This window comes from Callionymus lyra, chromosome 13 (assembly GCF_982586985.1).
Source record: "Callionymus lyra chromosome 13, fCalLyr1.hap1.1, whole genome shotgun sequence".
NCBI classification, from domain to species: Eukaryota; Metazoa; Chordata; class Actinopteri; order Syngnathiformes; family Callionymidae; genus Callionymus; species Callionymus lyra.
This window is the reverse complement of record NC_141830.1, coordinates 15,514,037-15,533,029: the sequence shown is the minus strand read 5'-3', so window position 1 is coordinate 15,533,029 and position 18,993 is coordinate 15,514,037. Positions and strand designations below refer to the sequence as shown.

Here is an 18,993-nt window from a genome sequence, read left to right as displayed (position 1 = left end):
CTTCTTCTTCTACCTCTGAATTTCTCATTAATGGTTGCCACAGTGTGACGCTTCTTTCACCTTAACCTATCTTCATGTAGTCAGTTTTTTTCTCCTTGTGTCTCTTCACTATCCAACATGGATGCCCATAAGAACCTCAGAAACCTAATATCTGCCACTGCAGTGTCAGTGTTGACACCATACATCATGTTAGGTCTCACTACTGTCCTACTAAGATTGCTGTGACGCTTCCATCACTGATCACTCCTGTCAGTCGTCTTCTTCCCTGTAGAAGACTGATCTCAAACACCGATATCTCCACTCACTTTACATACCATGGTCAAATATTTTTGGTGGTCAAACGTAATGTCTGGGACGCTCCTCTTATGTTCGTCTGTGTTACTACAATCGCTTCCTTCCGAGGGTCAAAGTGAAAGTGGTTTCTATCAGAAGAGATTTCTTTTCCTTTAACCTTTCGGTTAAAAACAAAAGAAATGCACGTAAAAGCTGACATTAAAGCTAATTTACTGGGAAAATAATACATGAAGGTCAAGACTCACCGTGAATACCTTCTCACTGACTTGAGTCCAGGCCAGAAAGACCTCCTCTTTCCCTCCAGAAAGAACGAGTATTCCGGTTGATTGAGTAAAGGGATGATGGACACCGCAACAATGAGTTAATCATCCATGTTGAATGTTTACTCCTTGCATATACAACTGTGTATTCTGATTGGTCAACGCGTCACCCATATTGTCTCTTGCACATTTACATTGTTAACCATTTGAAAAGTAAATCTTTATAAATCACAATCGTTTGTATTATATGTTGTCAGCAGTGTCATTGTCGGTGTTTCCCCTCCGTTTATTTGGCAAGCACCACCTTTTTTCTTATAGTTGTTTGGACTTTTATCAAAACTCATCTGAATGATGGTTCTTTCTGTCTTACTTTGACCTACTGCCTTTTGTCTATATTTGGATTCATTTGTTTTCTCTCTATATCTCCTGACCTCCGTCACGTCCATTTATTATTACCACATGACGTCCATTTTGATTTGACAGCAATGTCATTGTTTCTCCTGTCGGGGAAATATATTAACACAATTTTATATGTTTAAATATATCGGGACAAACTATGTTTATTTATCCATTTTAAATTATGCTTTACATAGTCTTCCTGTCTGTCAACCAGACGTCTGATTATTTTTCTGTGTCTTGAGAAGAAGCTTTATTTTTACATAAATGCTGGAGCAAGGCGAGCAAAGAAAAATATTGTTTTCGAAAGCCTCAAGATGTGTGTTCTTTCCAAACTGCTTTCTTCCACAAGCATTTTAACCACGTGACTGTTTTGGAAAAGTTGACATGAGCTGACCCGGCAAAGACCTTGAGACCTGCATTTTATAAAGAATCCAAAACATCATTAGAATCTATTTTCTTCATTTGTATGTTGTTTTTTTTACTACTAAAGTACATTTTGAAAATGAACACACTTTTTTTTTTTTTTAAAAGTCATATGAATATTATTATTATTATAGTTGGGATATGGAAGCTCTAAAAAAATAAATTCAACCTCAGAATTACTGTATTGCAATGAGCTGATTGAGTAGTATTAGCAATTATTATAAAGTTATGTAAGGAACTTTAAATTACATTTAAAAAAAATAATTATATCCATTTTAATAGTTTTTCTATCTCTTATTGTCAAGCTTACAAACCCTACCAAACTACAAAATTTGGCTTGACCCTGCTTGAGACCTTGGCTCCTGCTACAGTTATATCATATGTTGTCCTCAGAACAAACTCAATTAATCAGTGTCTTTATAATAACCTCAATACGAACGAGTTATAAATAGTTACTGTATTTATTTGTTTTTAGTTGTTTTTTTCACAGAATTAAATATTTACTTTATAGTTAATTGTTAAACGTGTTTGTTGCCCCCTTATTATGTAAATTAATATATAAATAATGAAGTAAAACATATTTGCTAAATTAAATTTTGTCTCATATCATTCAATGGGAAGTTGTTAATGCTTTTTAGAAAAAATAACCAAAAAGTGTAAAATGTATACCAGTATTCACAATAACGTTGCAATAACATGCATTTTAATTAAAATGTAAGATTGTTTTTAAGTAAGTATTAAGAGTATTAAGAGCTACTAAAGTGGATCTGACACGAAACATTTTTCATTGACAGACCACTATCATGAACATTATTTAAAGCTAATGTTGACTCCTTTTGATTAAAAACACGTTTCAATTTTTACTCACTTTCAAAACAAAGACTGTCAAATATCTGATCATCATCATCATCATTGATCTTGTGTTTACTTTCAGAATTATGTAAACATCAACCACTAATGAACTCCATATTTCCCAGACACACATTCTCTACATTATCTACAGCAATCACCGGCGTCCCGCAGAAGCTATTAAAACCTCAGAAAGCTTTACAAAATCCTCGTGACGAGGGGCCTTCTGACGGGACACACTGGCACTCGTGCAACACGCCGACATGTTAGACACGTGCATAATCAATCGTTCGGAGGCTCTGATTAGCGTTAATGGTGTTTCTGGGAATTACACCGGCATCTACTTGCATTCTCATCACCTGATTTCACGGATGGGCTCTGCAGGCAGCCTTGTTTAATTGTATGAGAGGAGAGCTGCGCTGAGTGCCGAGCCTCTGATATCCACTCGGCTCTTAGCCGTAAAATAAACAAGATAGACGTTACATAAAAAAAAGGCTGAATTACATGTTCGACTTATGATATATTCTGAGAAATAAGAAGCTGAGGACCATTGTCTATATGTATAATGGATGGAGAGTTGATGAATTATACTTTTCATGGCCTTTTTTTTTTCCTCCTTAGTCTTATAGAATAAACATGTCCAGAATTGTATCGTAGAGCATGACGGCTTGGCCCGAAAGTGTCCAAAGCTTTGAGGAAGTAGGGCGCTTGTCTCGGTGTTCCTTCAAGTGAGAGAGACAGACCGCCCCAGTTTTTCTCCTGTTTATTCAGCCATTTTAGGTAAGGGCTATTCATGTCTCCATTTCTCTGCTTCCCTTTGGTTTTTGTCTTATTTACTCCTTGACAGGGAGACTTTTTTTTGTCACGCTTCTGCCTACAATGTGGCTCTTCTTCCCTGACCTCTACCTGTAATAACACATGGCTGACAGCCATTCAACGCTGACTTATTTAGACACGTTATAGACCTAAAGACCATGTTTATGAAAATCTGTGTGTGTCTGCTGATTAAACTGTATTTCCTGTACGGCTAAAAAAGCAAAAAACACAAGAGGACTTTACTTATTTTTCGTCTAAAGAGTATAACCAAGACAAATATACTTTTGTTATATATATATTATCATTCACACATTTCAATTCAAAGAGTTCTGGAATTCCCACACCTTTTTTAAATAAGACACACATTTGAATTTATACAATTTAAAACGGATACCAGGAAGTAAATATACATAATATTAATACAATGTAATAGTAATAATAGAAAATACGTCTTAAACCTATTACTAGTTTCTACCAATGCCACTTTTACATCCCTCAACTTTATGGTGTTTTTTCACTTGACTCATGTAATGTTATTAAAAGTGTTTTTAGAAAAATAAATTAATAAATTAAAATCGGTCAACATTTTGTAATTTGAATTTTTGGTATGTTTTTAAATGTTTCATTGTCTGGTATTTATGACTCACACACTTGGAATTTTTTCAAAGGCAATTCGTGTCCCCTGAGCCTGACTCTGGAAATGCTCTAAATATAATATTATTGCTCTTCCTTTCAGGGAGCCACAAACTCTTTATTGTATCTTTCTACAAATAATTAATACAAACATTCTGCTTAACATTAATTGAAATATGTTGAATATATAACTTTCTGAGCCGCCAAAAATTAAAAATATACAAGGAAAGACAATGTCCAAATCTATGTATATAGAGAAATTAATATTTGAATTGAAATAACATCATCTGATGAAACCCCTCAGATATCAAAGCGTCTCGTTTGGTGCGAGCGTATAACATTAATGTTGAAGAAGAAGAAAAAAGGACCTGGAATGGTGACCAGTCTCAAGCTGTCACAACAGCCATTCACACCGAGACAGCATATGTAGCTCAGCATGGCTGCTGAACAGTCGCCCGAGGATAAACGAAGGCAACAAGTGCAGCCAAGTCGACAGTTGAATGGAAACATCAACGTTCTAATTGGCTCGATTGCTATAAGTTCTTACTTAATGATCATCTTAATTATTATTTCACTTTGCATAATAGCGATGTAAGGCACATGTGGGGAAACTGATGCTTATTATTAATATTGTTGTTTGTTTGATTTGTTCTTTGTAGAGTAGAACTTACCACATACATATTTACTTCAAATACATAGTATAATATTTAAATACAACATATACAAATTAAATAAGTGTACAATAAAATGTCATTTCATAAAATACAATTATGTATGCATTGTGGATTTAAAATGCATTTACAGTTATTAATTAATTAAATTTTCATATACTTTTATTTTCTTTCAACTAATACATTTGTAAAATGTATTATTTTCTGCATCATTCACAGAAAAGACATTCAACAGTTGTACACTGATGTGTCAACAGAGCTTTGGTGGTTTCTGACATGTCACTTTATGTGTTCAAAAGTAGGGATGTGTCACAAACAAGATCTACAAAGCGGCCGCCTCAGTGGTCTCCAACACTCCAGGAGGGAGTGACCCACAAATTGATATCATCAGAGAGCCACTTGCCGTATTCACGAGTGAATGATTCTGAATCAGAATCAAATGATTCTCCCCTTCAGTAGACAATCAAAGACGTAGAGAAATGGGACGAATAACAGAGGGGAGCGGCTGGAGCCTCGAGGTGCATCATGCACTTTATTCCGAGTTAATCTTTTTCTCTGCAGCCCCTGCTTTCAATCCCAATTTTGAACTCCCCAACAAACTACCATTTCTTGTCTTTCTTAGTGGTTGTTTTCCATCATTGGCTTCCTTCTTGTCGCAAAGTTCGGGTTAGGGTTAGTGTGTTGCGTTCAGGTGCAGGTAAATACACTCTGAGAAGTCTCTGGAAAAATAAAAACGTAAAAAAAAAAGATAGAAAATGAGAGACTAACTGAGTAAGAGATACATATGTCTTCTGCTATGTGAAGACACAAATACATTTCTGTTGGTTAAAACTAACCTTCAGTTGAAAAGATAAAATGCCAGCAACAATCAGGGACAAAATTGAAAAGCTATGAAGCTCGTAATTCCATCTGCAAGAGCAGTTGTCAAACTGGAGACGTACCTCAAACGAATAATGGCAATAAACTCTCCCAGTCAGGTTTCTAGGACGACCGCATTGACCTTTGGATCATGATTGATATGAATTAATCAAGCGGAATGAGTTACAGAAATAAAATCTCTCCTACAATGTTGGATGTTACAAGTGAACAGCAAGATTCAAGAGCAGCTTTTTTCGCCCGTACATATCAGTATATAAACATGGAATTTTTTTGTGTCTTTATATATCTTTGATATTGGTTGTAACAAAAATTAGAAGAGGATTTAAGATAAGGATAAACAATATGTACAAAAAATAGTGCGGAAGGAAAAAAAACGTCAAACAAGTGCAATAAGTCTGTTCATGAGTGAGATAGCTGAGGAGGTTTTGTTTGTAAACAGAATAACTTTCAAAGTTATCAAATATACAAATTACAAATTATACAGAAATATTGTGGATTGGTTAGAAATGTGTCACATCAGTTAATGATAAGTTTTTTTGTTGTTTCTTAGTATCTGTTTAGTTATTATTGTGTTATATTTTCTGATATAATTTATGTTGTAGTCTTTGTTAAATGTTTTAGTTTTTTCATATAATTAGTATTAATAATACGTGATTAGCCTGGATACAGATCTGTCAATGGTTTATTCGGCTACAGTCTGAACCAGCACAAAATCAGCGAAATCCACAAAATGTTTTTTGTTTTTTTTTCATTTATTTCCTAATGGTTTGGGACCAATTTTAAAGTCATTTCAGAAAAACGGCCAAAATTGACATCACTAGTGATCTATAGAGGTGAAGATAAAGAACGCCTAGCGCTATTATTGAAGGTTTATAGGTCGTTGCATTGCAAATAACTAAATCACAATCTCAATAAATGTGTGAACTAACTATTAAGGCAAAAATGACCTTGAGTTAAAATAAAAAAAAGTAAATACAAAGAAATGAAAGAGAGTAATCTCTCAACAGGAATACAACGGTAGGGTAATTGCTTCCCTGACTCCATAGAATTAAAATCCTTTTTGACTTGGAGGTTGGCAAGAGTAATTATCGTTTATGTGGAGAATAACCAGCCTATTTAATGGATGGATGAAAGAAGAAAACAAAAGAGACGCTCTTTTGACTCAAGCATGTTGGTTAGTTAATATAAAAGAAATAAACAATGCTTTTATTTATCCTTCGATTTAATTCTCCAACCTGGTTGTGTTATCTTCTTAACTTTAAAAGGCAACCAAGGTTACAGATGTCTGAGTTTCTTATTTCTATAGAAGCAACATCGACAAAAAGTTCCTCTCTTTCTTCTGCATTTGCCGAATAATGCCTCTATTTTTGCAAGTTTATGGACGGTGCATAGATTATTAAGTCCTTTATGCACAAAGTAATACACAACCGAACAGCCAGCAAGCTACTTCTATGTATAAGATTTATCTCGGTGGCAGTAGCTATCTGAATGTAAGAGTGCTGAAGTAATGTGTCTCCGCTGAAATCTGAAAGAATCTTTTCCTCTGTCTCTGCAGTTGGGCTTTGCCTTTTTTCCTCAGACATGCTAACAGGACCGTGCCGAATACAGAAGCGGCTTTTCAAACGAGCCCAAAACTTGTGTGTGTCTATTCAAATAATTTCACCCCGTGACTCTTCTGCAAAGCAGCTGCAGCGAAGCATAACATTGTTACCGCGTTCTCTGTGGGGAAGCGCTGAAGGTCTTTCTCTCACTAAGCCTTAACTTATTCCCAAAAGGTTTTCCCTTTCGTATTAACGTTCCTGATTTTTACGAGTGTGTTTCCAGAACGGAGACGTTCGAAAGTTCAACCTAAGTAAAAGTAGATCGAGAATCGCGTCCCTCTTTGATTCATTGGCTTCGGTTCCCCGTGCCCAAATAGAAAGTGTTCAAATTCAGCAGCACATTAAATTAAATTTCTGCCGTACAGATTCTAATTTGATCAGCAAGCTGTTTCAATTTCATTAGCTTGGTCCCTAATGGACTTTCACAGCATATTATTCCATCTAGCACAAATCCCATTCATTGGCTTCCCCCCCCCCTCCTCTCTTTAAATGAGCCTCCCGACTCGACTTGGAGCGAGTGGCCCACCACGACACAGTGTGAGGTCAAATAAAACGCTCTCTTTTTATGCTGCTGGACCGTTGCTGCATTGTGCCAAGAAAACAACAGCTCTATGTTAAGTAACCTCAAGTACTCAAGAAGCCTGGGAGACTGCTTCTTGTAATTGGAGTGTTCTTTGATGCCCAAAATGAGTTTATTTGTATTTGAAGAAGTCGACGAAGAGGCAGAAACTCTGACTTTACAAGCTGATCTACAATATGCACCGGCCCGAGATAGGTTAACCGTTGAAAAAAAAAAGTATTAAACTTGACATGACAGCTTTGTGTGTAGCACATTAGCCGAACCAGTCAATTTAAAGAAAATCAAAAACAATAAAACAGAAATCAAAAGTGAAAAGTCCAAAACAAACTTTAGCTTAAGGTCATCCATTCAGGTGTTTTAACAATTGAAAGAATATGGCTTAATGAAGCTTCATTTATAATCAATTACATTGAACAGCAGTTCTAAACCATCATTTTTCAACTGAGGGCGCAACCTAGCAAAAAATGTGACACTGCTTTATGAAGCTTCACCAGCCCATCATCATTAAATGTAAATATACATTTCCCGTCACTTAAAAGAAAAGCACTGATTAACCAAATAAATGTATATATATAATCAGATACCTCTTTATTATTTAAAATATCCCAAAATATTGATCCCTCAAGGATCAATGGATCTAGAAGGTAACGCCACTGAAAAGTAATTCCTTGTTCTTGTCCCATAATCAACATAAAATTCATATCACTCGATTTTCATGTATTTTGTATTTTTTAACTTATCAATACCCTTTACCCAGTCCAATTGATACAGGAAAAATCTAGATTATTTTAATTTGTCATCATACATTTCTATTTAAAACCATGTATGGTGTCACATTTTTTTTGGACACTTTCTATTTAAAGACAGATGATTTTCATTTTCAATTCTTAATCTTCTGAACGTCAAACTATGAATCCAAAAATGATGCTCAGAAATTACCTCTTTTTGAAATTATTCTTTTCTCTCTGTGTACCTTTTCTCCCCTGTGATGGTTTGAAATTGTGTCATTATCATGCATTTGTTTGTGAAAACTCGCGTGTCAGTAGCCAACACCAGCTCTCTTCCCCTGCAGTGTTAGCCTTGTGTAGTTTTTGCATCACAGTTAATAGTCTTGTGATCCCAAATCTGCTCTCTATGAGCTTCATCTTTTATTAAGCAAGCTCAGCATCTGCTGGCGCACACTTCAGTACGAGAAGGGCAGGCATCTGTGGAAATTTCAAGCAATATCTCTTCATATATTAATTAAATTGTTCATAGTCCGGGCTTGGCACACGCCGAGCTTCACTTTTCTGAAAAATGTACCTGGCATTTTCTGAGTAGTTCTCTCAGGAGGAAAGGTGAAATAGACAGTTTCATTTTTTCTGCTTCATCTTTTAATCATTGCGATAGGAATTTAACGTGAAGATACGAGAAAATATGTATGATCATTTAAATTTATATATTACATATTTTAAATGTTTCTTTTTTCTTATTTTGTAACACAAATTAAATTTTAAAAAATTGTCTTCATTTAAAAAAACATTATTCATTACGTGTTTTAAGCAGGACAATTGATGATTTTTGTAAATTAAAATTTCAACAATTATATTCTCTTGTTCTTTGTTGTTAATTTAGGTGGGGAAAAACTTCAAATATATTAGATTAGGTTAGGTAAGGTAGAACTTTATTGATCCCTCAGGAGGTCTCCTTCAGGAAATTGTTTTTTTTTTCCAAATTATCCACAGCAAATACAGCGATTTTTCATAAAAAATAATCAAAATAAAATAAGAACAAGAACAAAGAGAAACAAAGAGAAAGAACAAGTTGATACAATCTAAGTCTAAAGATAAATAACATAGATCAAAGAAAAATAACAAAGACAAAGGATACAAAGATTAACATAAAACAGAACATCCAGATACTTTCACTCAACTCCTGCCCCCGAACTCAGAATTGTACAATTTAATAGCCCGAGGAATGAATGAGTCCTTGAGTCTATTTGTTTTGCACCTGGGTAGGAGCATTCGTGCACTCCTTCTACTTCTCTATATATGCTTTATGACATGTTTTAATTCATCTGATAATCTTTTTTTTTGTTACACCTACTTTGTTTACATTTAAATCAAAAAACTGTAATGTTATATTAAACATATTCATATCTTCACTCCCAAGTTAACAGTGAAAACAGAACTTTGCTGACCACAATCTAACCTCATTATGGTATAAATCAGGGTCCTTAAACTCAAAATATTTTGTATGATTTTATGGGTTGTTCTATTTTGTAAATCTCTTCCATCTTAACCTTAGACTCAAAGCTAAATATGAGTTATAAACGATGAATTGACTATCCTTGAGGAGAACAACTTTGGGGTTCTTTCAGGGACAGGAAGTTCGGCAGACAACATACTCGAGCCGCTTCCAGTGAAATGTGGTGCTGATGATTAGGATCAGTGCAGTGTCAGTAATTCCAAAAGGCTGAAAGCGATAGTGCGTCGCCGGAGAGGACTCCGCAGTAACATTGATAAATGTTTTCACCAGGCCATCCGCCATTAGTGTCAGGGCAAGTTACAGCCACAAGAGCGGACAAACAGGAAATAGAGAAAGAGCAGTTGTAAATAATTGATAAGGCTGACCCGGCACGATTCATATTCTGCGGCAAAGGATCAAAGCGAGCCTCAGAGTTTGACATTGAGGAGTCAAAGCCATTTCATCTCTCCAGCAACACTCAAGTGTGTTTGTGTACTAAAAATGTAATGACGCTTTCTTCAGTCTGACTTAACACAAGCTGGCACTCTCCGGCATTAAGCAACCGGGGTAATGGACTGACTGGTATGAGCCCAGAAATTGCCTCGGTACTGCAAAGTACAACCAGGTGGCAGCCATTTTGTTCCTGTCCACTCGATGAAGCTGTTCCCGAGTCTCTCAGGTGTGAAATACAGTCTGTGTTAGACCTCTGGGTTCTTTTGGTTGTGATCAATATTTCAAAGGCGCTAGGCCTCTGCGTCTGGTGTCCTCCCAGAACGCTTCTCACAACAACCCTACAGCCGATTATGCCTGTCTGAATGAGCGTACCAGGTTTTTAATGATTAATGAATTTTCACAGTTTTTCAGAAGACTTTTGATTTGAATTGTGCATTAAAACTGTTGTACGGAGGAGCCCCTTATAGTAGTACACCACTTTCCTTGCTTTAATTCATATATAAAATATGTCTTTTTATTTTCTACCACATTTATGCATCACAATGAAATGTTGTATTCTGATGGAATATCCTGAGGTTATCTTGAACAATGAATGTCCCTTGAGACATTGAGTAAATGTCAGGTTAGGAACCTGACATAACGAAAGAATAGAAATCAGATCTGGTTAAGTCACACCTTTTACTTGTACAAGAGAGAAAGACAAACACAGAGGTTGCATGTCTGACTCCTTTAGTGTTGGATTTACAAGTATATAAACCCAAAAGGGTAACTTATTCAATTGCTACTGGTTATTTCATAGCTCATCAGCATTCTTCACACACATATGAAGTTTTAAAAAAAAACAATAAGCAATAATATCAAGTCTTTATTGAATTGTAATGATATCTATAGGGTTATTAGTTTTCATCCTCTAGTCATTGATTGTGGATGAATATTGATGTATAGCTTCATAAACCTGTCATCTTTGATATTAACATAAGAGTCATAGCTGAAATATTATGTTTTAATGATCATTTTATTTAAAGTTATTTATTCAAAATCTTTAACCTCCCATAATTAATGATCTGATTTAAATAGAATAGAGTACGACCGTGACAATAAAGGATTACAAGGAAGATGCAACTGATTCAATGCTCTTAATTTGAAAGCCAAGCAATTATTTCCCTTCTATTAAATTGGATTTGAGGAATATACCATAAAGTTTTGCAAGAACTTTTAAGTTTGGATCAAGAGTGATGCTGTAATGACAGATAGACCCGCCTTTTGTTACTTCTGATCGGTTATTATATCGTCAGGCCTTCCATGATCGACTAGATTTACGCAAACCGGAACAATGTTTATTATGGTGAAAAGAGTATTAAATGGGTCAATATAAGCCTGAGAAAAACAAATAATATTTTATTCAAAATAAATATTCTTTTGTATTCTTCTTAGTCTTAACTTTTTTTTATACGATTGAAATGAAAAATATTTCTCGCCTTACCTTTATCTTTGCATTTTCACTGCATTGTATTTCTGATCAGCGAAACTAAATAAGAGGCTTACAAACATTAAACTTTATTGGTTAAAGACATCAGCCAGACTGTAGAAAACCAAGGCAAATAAACGTATCTGTGATCATTATATTGGCGACACTCAGAGATAAGGCAACCTGCGCTTAATTAACATTGTAATGATAAAAATCTGCCTCAAATTCAACGTTTTAGCCGTTTGTAGCTGTAAACAAACAAGTGAAAAAATAAAAATATGAGCCATCTCTGTCAATTACGGACAATAAATGTCTTTGGCACCGTGAAGGCCAGCTGCATCAATTCGATGTGTCTTAGCCTCTTCAGCCCATCGATCTGGCCTCCAATACCTCCATAATCCAGTTATGATGGCCCTTGACCGCAAAACCAAACTGAAAAGCTGATGTCAGATGAAAGGGTTGGATATGTAACACAAACTCCCGCCCAGGGACATGTTCACATTCTCGGTATCTGATTACCCCGCAGGGGATTCATATAGATCCACTGGAGTTATCCCGCTACAACTACGTTCACCAATCATTGTTGCGTTGCAATGCAATACCTTTTGTGTAGGAGGTAAAAAATCCCACTTCAATATCATTCCCGGTCCTTATCTATGCATCCTACACCAAATGTACCAGGAGTATTTAGTGCCATATATCACTGTCCTTTTTTCCCTGGAAACATCTTGCTTAGTAAGTGATCCCTGAAAAAGCTTTTAGATGTCGGCCTTCACGTGGGATCAGGGTTTACAAATAGCAGAACTTTGACAAATATTAAGTGGAGGTCGTTCATCTTGACCCAAAAGCAACACAAGGGATAAAACAATTTAAGGGACTTGAGGTCATCTTGACCCAGAGACAACCCAACGGTTAGATTAGTCATTATAGATCATTATACACTTGGGATCACAAGTCTATGAATTATACATACAACGTATAACAACACCATAACATGTTTTAGGAATTGTTTTCTTCTTTTTATTTGTCCTTTTTGTGCCTTTTTTTCTAAACATATTTTTTAGTAATACTAATAATTTGAAATCATGTTTTTTTATGATATTCTAATTTTGTATGTTATATATAATAAGTAGTATGTAGTTTATAAAGGTTTTATATAAAATGTCATGGCAAAAATAAATGTTTTTTAAAGATTGTGTTCCTTCTTTCTCAAAACAGTCACATTGAAATCTGATTGCTCGCCCCTGCCCTTGTCCCATCAAAATTAATTTATCTAGTGAGTCAATCGCATGCTGTGTTTCATTAGTGCCTGTTTTTCGCAGCAGCATTTAGAGGCCATACAAGTAAATGACAAATCTGTTTAAAATCGCCCTGATTCCAGAAAAACAACTCTTTCACTAAGAGAAAGTTAAAAGCTAAAAAAAACTATTATAATTTCTGTGTAATAGGTAAGCAATTCATATTTCCGATTCGATTCAGATAGAAACAGCAGTTCTTAGTCGAGAGATATGACACCTGCCAATAGAGTGTGTATGTTATGTTATTTGCTTAACACATAATGGATTTGAATGCCGTAAACAATGGGTGAAATTAAATTTTGTATTTGGAATTGGACCAAACCATGGATGCGAAAGAACAATAATAGATCCAAATGTGACGGTCTCCAGATGTACTCATCAATCTGTACGGTCTAAACTGGGATGACAATGATTTTTTTTCGATATTTGTTTTCTAACTTACGAAACATATCCTAGAATCTCCCTATTTTTGGAGGAGACTTCAGCTACAGGCTAGTCTCAAAACTCGACCTCTCTCCTATTCAAAGTTGTTTACCCTCACGGTGAACGGTTTGCATTGGTTGACCCTCAGGTGATTTCACAATCCAGGAAGAGCATACAAACTCCACAGAGAAAGGTCGATTTGGTTGAGAGTATGAATGCATTTGTGTGTATGTACGTAAATAAATGTATGTAACCTTTTTTTCTTTATGTCTTGCCATCTCTAGACACTGAAAAAAAGGTTATTGCAGTTTGCAACATTTGACATGTTTCGTACGGCGGCGATCGCAGGGGTGATTCTCCATGCATCATCTGTTTACGCATGGAATAGTGGCCATCATCTTTTTTTCCCCACTAAAAGAACACTTGCCATTTTCCCCTTTTGCTCTGGAGACAATGAAGAGCCTTCCCATGGTGTAAGCGACAGGCCAATAAAAAACCTAATTGGATCTGTCAATCAAACATTGCGGCAGCACAGGGGAAAGGCAGGCAGGTGGGTGGCAGTGACAAAGGCGGGAGAGAGCTGGACAATCATGGCAGAGCAGAGGCGTGAAGGGAAAGTGAGGTAGTTTTTCACAGTTTATGCCGTGCACACCGCCGGGAGGCATTTAACAGGGGTTTTCGAGGTGTACAATTGTTATATTGTGTTGTGTGTTTGTTCCGGGGTGAAAAGGGTTTGCTATCTATCTTTGTTTGTAGGTATTAGTGGTGTGCTGATGTGGGTTTGATGTGACAACACAGGAGGTGATTTCTTTTATTTTTTTCTTGTTAAAGCACAGATGAAAGCCATTCCCTTTCACAAAAGGGTCTGTAACCTTGTGTATGTGTAACAAACTTTAATCCTGCCTCACACACAGGTATGTTCAAACCACAGGCTGGGACTGTCGAAAATGTTTTGTACAATTACATATATGGCTTAGATGAGACCGTAATGGCTATTTAGGGAATGTCGTTGAAGTACATTCATCATCAAGCCATGGTCGAAAGGCAGGTCAAGCTGCAACGGGCGAGTTAAGTCACTAATTCACATGTAAGTGTGAGAACAAATCCATACAGTAATCGGTTCATTGATGGATTCTTATAAGTTCACTAAGCCTCCAGGCTAATGTGTGTCAATTCCACCCACTAATGATGGTCACCACGCCATGAAAATATGCACTTGTCAACTTTGTGGCAATCACGCATGACTCCCGGTCCGTGCCTTACCTCTATTATTGATGGTTTTCTTTTGTCAGAAGTGCCTCGTTGGCTTCGTGGTACTAAAGATGAAAATTAAAAAGGTGATTATTGTCCAGAGTGAACATTTCATTAAGGTCTCAGAACATAAGAAAACAACTTTTTTTTTAAACAAATACATTAGGTTATATTTATTGTTACATATTTGTCATTAAATGTGAATAAATGATATAACCTATAGTATTTAGTACTTTCTAAATCTTGGTCTCTAGTAGATCCTCATCTCTCCCATTTTAATACGGTTTGGATCCCACTTGGTTCCACAATGGTCGCATTTCCAGGGATTATTGTTGCAATAATACTCTTTTCACTTATAGATAGTTGCTCAACTACCATATTTGTTTTATTTATGATGGTATTCTTTGAAATACACACAAAATATGATTACATTTTTTACACCCACCTGCTTGCTCTGATCATCTGCTTCACCGGTGATATTTCCAGTTGTTAAGACACAATAGGGACTTTTAAGTACGAGTTGACCTTATTAAATGTCTCCTCAGACTGGGAGAAGTTAAACACATTGGGCAGCAGATTTAAGTGCAATGTCATTTAAGTTTTAGCATGCTTGTAATGAGCTTGTGTGGGCGACAGCTGATATATCCAGGCTGACATTATCTCTTCGTCGGTATCTGGACTCATCTGTGAACAATATCTGCCCCCTTATGCAAGCCTTAATTTTCAGCTTTGCTTTGAGAAATGGTCCCTCTGTTTCTGGTAATTACACCGGGAGAAACCCAGTGGGGAATTAAAACAAATGACACAGAAATCATGTGCTCGAAGATCCACCTCCGCTTCAAAAAACCCTTTTGCCTGTGACGCCTACATGAACACGCAACCACAGCCACCATCGTGGCAGCTCAGGAAAATGAGTGTACTCATGAGGGGCAATGACGGGTCGGGATTACAATTTATGGACATGGTGTAACGGGTTTAGTATTGGGAGCTAAAGAAAACATATGCTATTCATATGTTGGAGCAAAGGCATCTGTCCCTTCAGTTTCGCAGTGACAGGCTGCAGGGAGCATTACTCATCATTACAATCTCTGCTGGCAGCCTATTTTCATCACATTACCGCGATATAATGAAGCGTAACACGCTTGCATCCCGAGGTTCTCTCAGTGCCATTAGCGCCAGCCGGGAGCGCTCATCCAAGTCCCTTTTTTTTTTCTAACTTTTATACACTTATCTCATTGTTGAATTAATAGATTACTGCATAAATGACCACCGATGTGGAACCTATAGTTCTTGCAACAATTTCCATTCGATCAAAGAACATCAGACGCATGAACGACGAGCTCAACCAGCCTCTGCTGTTTCTACAGGAACAAGGTAAAGTCGGCGTTACCTTCAACATCGGGACGGTGGATATCAGCGTGAAGGAGTTGACGGCTGCCGTGAACGACGGAAAATACCATCTGGTGCGATTCACCAGGAACGGAGGCAACGCAACTTTGCAGGTGGACAACTGGCCGATCAACGAACACTTTCCATCAGGTAGGCAGATCTTTTTCCGTCTATCTGTTGATGGCTTTCACATGTTTTTCAAACCACTGGACACCACTGAAGTTGGACCAAGGCCACCATTAAATCCATCCTTTTCTTTTCGCAGGGGCTTATAATGAAATATTTACTGGTAAAGGGTGAGAATGAGATATGCTGCCTAACGTGTGGGCAGGTACTCGAACGACAATAAGAACTTCTGATTTTAAGCAACACATCTTGTTCAGCTCAAAAGTTGATTTTTTTCTGCAGAATGTCTGAGCACATTTATAGAGAAGTGAGACCTCGTCTGGTATTCTGGGAATACCAAAAGGTTGGTCTGGCGGGCCGCGTTCAAGGAAAGAAAAGTCAATCTCTCACTCAATATTTCCCGGTTGGCTACCAAATGAAGATTCAATATCTACAAAACAGCACATTTATTTTTTCATTACCAATAATTATTTAAAATGAATTCATCTTACACTAACAATCATTTTCCCTTTTCACATCTCAGACATTAAATCTTGTTAATATTATATTTTTATTGCGTCAAAGTGTTATTTTTTTAACTACAAGATGCCTTCCATAAGAGGCAAAATACATAAAAAATGATCTTACCATAAAAAAAAAGAAGTTAGAAATGATAGGCTTGATTGGAGAGTTAAAGAATTTTAGTACATATATAAGCGGAGATAAAGCGCAAAACTCAAGTTAAGCAGTTAGGACCCTATTTAACCACTCAAAAGAATAATAATTCATATCAAGTTGAATGGAAACTGCTCGAGTCCTCCATTCAAGGTTTTGAGTGATGTCAACCCATGCATTAATGGTTTTTACAGGGCCTAGAAAGGCATAAATCATGATTATATAGAAATTATACTGAATGAAAAATAGTTTTTTTGGTGAACATGAATGGAAGTTTGGTTTAAAATGGTTGAATGAAATTTCGAGTAAATATTTGTTTAATGATTATTCAGCAACCGTTTTAATACGTTTACATATATTAAAACACTTGTTTACATTTTTGGAGGAAATGGAATTGTGCAGCTTTGGAAAATTACTGGAGCAAATATATGGAACGATAATGTGTTGATAAATAAATAAAAAATATATAGATAAATACATAATCAAATTTAAAAAGTATGGAATGCTTAATGTGATAATAAAACTAGCAGAACTAAAAAAGGAACACGCAAAACAACAAAAAATGGAAGAGAAGGCGCGAAAAGAAAAGTTTAGGATTAAAAAAGGACACTTGACAGTGCAAATGATCTAAAATTGTGAATGAATCTGGTATCAGAGCTAGTAGCAATAAACTTTCAGGCCTGGCAAGTGCAGGAAAAAGAGAAAGTAAATCAGAAAGAAGTCACTTCAAATGTAAAAAAAAGTATCCTCACAAGTATAACTTTATTCTCCTGCTCTGTTTTGTAAATGTCCGGTAAAAAGTTCTGTACAAACAGCGAGAAGATAAAAAGAGAAGTCATTGGTGCCCTGCTGACCAGATAAAGCTATCTCCTCCGCCAGGTTCCTTACAAGCAGCATGAAAAAGCAGAATTCAAATAGCTTTTTTTCTTCCGGCTCGGAAAATCAGTTTAGCACCAAACGTTGCCCCTAAGATTGCACCGAGAGAACGTTGACACTGTGACTCAGATTTGCCTCAATATTCCATTAACTTCACTTGGCTTTGCCCGCTTTAATATCAGTGTCTTCATGTCGAAACCGTCGTTCTCCTTGTTCCGCAACCAAAGCTTTCATAAAGCAAATCCTCACGACTGTACGACTTCTCAAAGTCATGCAAAACAAGAGCTGAAGTTGCTTGTGTGTGTTCTTGAATATCCTCAAACTGTCCCATATTTACTCCACTAGATATCCTCCTATTAGCAGATTTACTTGTAATTAAATTGCAATTATAACATGATATAGCGATACAAGGAAAAAGGAAAGGAATCCCACCTTAATTATTTCTTTAAAGGTTATGAGTCATGTGCTGATGCTCAGAAAAGCCAAACAAGTAAGAGGAAGTCTCCAGCCTTGTTTCTGTTTTGTGGCTCAGCATGCCCGCAGCACGCTCTGAGTCGCATGTCTTCTTCTAGGACAGGACAGCAGCCTCTCCTGGCGTGACCTGGCACGCTGTTTTGGTCTGGTCCCAAGCCAGCCCAGGTGATGCTAATCTCTTCTGTCTCTGGTTTTCTTTTGCCGTCGGCTGTCTTTCGCTTCCCCGTGACCAGATAAAATAAGACGTGTTTCGTAACTGTATTTTTGGCAAAACTAAATGGCTTCGACGGACTGAGAAACTTCACTCACATGTGCCGCGACGTCCCGTGTCGCATGTCGGCGAACATGTTACCGCGACTACATCGTTGACCTGGCGATCAGTTTGCTTATGTGAAGGTTATTCCTCGCTAAAATGTGATAACGGAAGTTCCTTCCACACCTTTTTAAATAATAATAATAAACTTTGTAAAAGAGGTTTCAAACTCAAATCTAAAATCTTTACCCTTGTTGCTACCCGGAAACAAATGTGTTTGAGGTATCCCTTGTGGTTTCTCTGGGTCAAGGTGAACGCGGCGACAAAAAGGGACACCAAAAAAAACGCATTGGTCTTCAGGCATTCGGGTCACCTTGACCCAGAAACAACACAGGCGTTGTAATTCGATATAAATAACAGGTTGTCCTGAATTCATAGAGGATAGACAGGAAGTATAGGTCAATGAAATTCGAATGAAATATTGTTTCCCCATCTTTCCTTAAGTTTCCTTGTGTTCGCTTCATAAAGTCTCCAGATTGATATTTTAGTGCTTTAACTATCAATCTGAAGGTGACCCCTGGGCCGTAAAGAGATCAGTGTTCTATCACCTAGTTATTTTTAAATAATAATAGTAATAATGTATATTATAATATAAAATTAAAGTTATTAATTAAATAATACAAATACAAATTAATTA

General features: G+C 36.5%; 1 protein-coding gene across 3 annotated transcripts in view; it reads left to right on the top strand.

Moving 5' to 3' along the window:
* Window positions 1-18,993, top strand: part of nrxn3b (neurexin 3b) — a 252,380-nt gene that overhangs the window by 192,908 nt on the left and 40,479 nt on the right. For all 3 annotated transcript variants that reach the window (XM_087806280.1, XM_087806279.1, XM_087806278.1), the window contains one exon: window positions 15,892-16,063. In XM_087806280.1, coding sequence (XP_087662406.1) covers window positions 15,892-16,063 — 172 coding nt within the window. The remainder of the gene's footprint in view (window positions 1-15,891; window positions 16,064-18,993) is intronic.